Below are 2,501 nucleotides of genomic sequence, written 5' to 3'. Positions count from 1 at the left end.
CAAGAGGAGGATAATTAACAGAGAAACTACTGGGATCTATGGATACAAAGTCTTGATGAGATGGAAGAATTGTTTAGGTAGATAAGGTCAGGAAAGGACCTAGGAGTATAAATGGTAGTGGCTACAGAGTGAAATGTTTGTTTCTGAATTATTGTCTTTTTTGTGATAAGTACAAGGTATGACCTTGGTAATAGAGACTGAATTCTGTGCCAAATCATGGTATTGAGAAGGACAGAGACTGGGTGAATAAAATACTTACATGCCTATTGATTTTTTCTTCATGAGTGCTGTCAATCATAGTGATAGTAGGATGAATGGGAGGCTGACAGTCAAGGACTAAATCAGAATCAGAAAGCACAGGGGCATCCGCACCACGGAAGGTAAATTGGAAGGCATCAGTGGCACAGGAAAGCTCAGAAGCACCTGAGTTTGTTTCTCTAGCGGATTAATTTGGACCCTACCACAATTTCACAAACTTAGGTAACCAGTAAATCCTAGTCATAGAATGTCTGTGGATAATAAATTTGTAATCGCAGTATATGAGTATGAGTTCTGATGTAGCCATGCAGATAAAAAAAAAAGCACCCAGTTATCCTATAGAACTTTGCAAATAAATTCAATCATAATAATTTCCTTGTTTTATTCCCTGTTTATGACAGAAACAAAAAAGTTGGCTTTGACAGATTCCTACCAGCTCAGAAGTACATGGATGAAGATTGTTGCTGATGTGCCCTGCTAGCATCCATTCTAATTTTGTTTTTCAAATTCACAGAGAGTGAAGAAGTTTATCAAAGGCAGGTGCTGTCAATTTCATGTATCATCTTTGGAATTGTCATCGTGGGCATGTTCTGTGCAGCATTCTACTTCAAAAGCAAGTAAGACCATTTCTCTCAAGTATTTAAAGTTTACTTTTCGAGAAAGCACTTTCTGTTACTTTGAGTTCTCGGTCTGTGCGCCACACAGAGGGAACCTGTGGAAATAGGTCTAGCAACAATCTGCAAGTGCCTTAGGACCTTTTTGTAAATTGCGGTGAGTGTGTATAGGCATGTGCCTGCGTGTATGTGATGTGTGTGTGCACACATGTGTGCGCGGTTTATCTTTGATGCACATACTGATCATTCCTCTCAGTGATCACGAACATTCTATGTTCTTTTCACTGATTAACCACTTGCCGGTATTAAAGGCTTGGTGTCTGCCTGTCACTAAGGGCTAACTCTTCTGAAGAGAGGGGTCACTGCTATGAACCTACACATTATCAACCATTATCTATCTATTTATGAAAAAACAATGCAATTTTTCATACAGATTTTAGGCAAATATGGAACATAAATACTAAAAAATATACTTCAGTTTACCAATTGATATGCATATGTTGAATATGCCCTAAAGTTATCTTGCTGAGAAATTAGACCTTCTTCAGATGAAGGTGTTTATGTTTACTAGAAATAGATATAGGCCAGGTGTGGTGGCTCAGCCTGTAATCCCAGCATGTTGAGAGGCCGAGGCAGGTGCATCACCTGAGGTCAGGAGTTCGAGACCAGCCTGACCAATATGGTGAAACCGCATCTCTACGAAAAATACAAAAATTAGTCGGCTGTGGTGGTGTGCGACTGTACTCCCAGCTTCTCGGGAGGCTGAGACGGGAGAATTGCCTGAACCTAGGAGGCGGAATTTGCAGTGAGCCCAGATCACGCCGCTGCACTCCAGCCTGGGGGACAGAGGGAGACTCCATCTCAAAAGAAAAAAAAAAAGAAAGTAGATATAAACGTATCTGTGTGTGTGTGTGTGTGTGTGTGTATGTGTGTGTGTGCGTGTGTGTATTTTTCCAAATGAACTCTGGTAGAGGTAGTTTATTTATTAAAAGGATATAATCTGCACTTAAAATAAGAAATGCGATAAAAACATTAGCCCCATGGTTTCTTGAGCCTTAAGAATTTGGCAGATTTTATTTCTATAGCTTGTCTGAAATTCAAGCCAATGTGTAATTGTTTTACTGAGTGGACCTATAAGTTTTTACCCATTCGCTCTTCTAATACGGGATTAATTTCCAGGTATAGTTTGTGATACCTGTCTGCATGTTTTCAGTGTTGATTCTCAAAGAGAACTGATTATGATTTTTTAAAATAACATAAACTCAAGCATCAATTCAGAATTAGGAACCATTATTTTTCTCATAAACTATTTCAGAATGTTTTTAGATATTTAGAACTGTTGCCAAAATAGTACAGAGAGTTGCCATATACTTAAACCAAAATTCCTCTATTATTAATGGCTTACATTTGCATGGTACCTTTGTCAGAATTAATGGAACAATATTGATATCGTATTACTAACTAAAGTCTGTATTTTCAGATTTCCTTAGTATTTACCTAAGGTCCTTTTGTTAATGCCAGGGCCCCATCCTTACCATATGATATTATCTGTTAATTCTCCTAGGCAACTCTTGGATGTGACAGTTGTAACTATCAATTTCTGAGCACTTACTCTTTGCCAGGCACACT

General features: G+C 38.5%; 1 protein-coding gene across 6 annotated transcripts in view; it reads left to right on the top strand.

The window, feature by feature from the left end:
* NRG3 (neuregulin 3) overlaps nt 1–2,501 on the top strand; it is a 1,213,654-nt gene that overhangs the window by 1,168,068 nt on the left and 43,085 nt on the right. For all 6 annotated transcript variants that reach the window (XM_011995217.1, XM_011995216.1, XM_011995221.1 and 3 more), the window contains one exon: nt 773–875. In XM_011995217.1, coding sequence (XP_011850607.1) covers nt 773–875 — 103 coding nt within the window. The remainder of the gene's footprint in view (nt 1–772; nt 876–2,501) is intronic.

The sequence above is a fragment of the Mandrillus leucophaeus genome, unplaced genomic scaffold, assembly GCF_000951045.1.
Source record: "Mandrillus leucophaeus isolate KB7577 unplaced genomic scaffold, Mleu.le_1.0 Scaffold478, whole genome shotgun sequence".
Classification (NCBI taxonomy): Eukaryota; Metazoa; Chordata; class Mammalia; order Primates; family Cercopithecidae; genus Mandrillus; species Mandrillus leucophaeus.
Note: the sequence above shows the minus strand (reverse complement) of the source record. Positions and strands in the feature narration are given on the sequence as shown.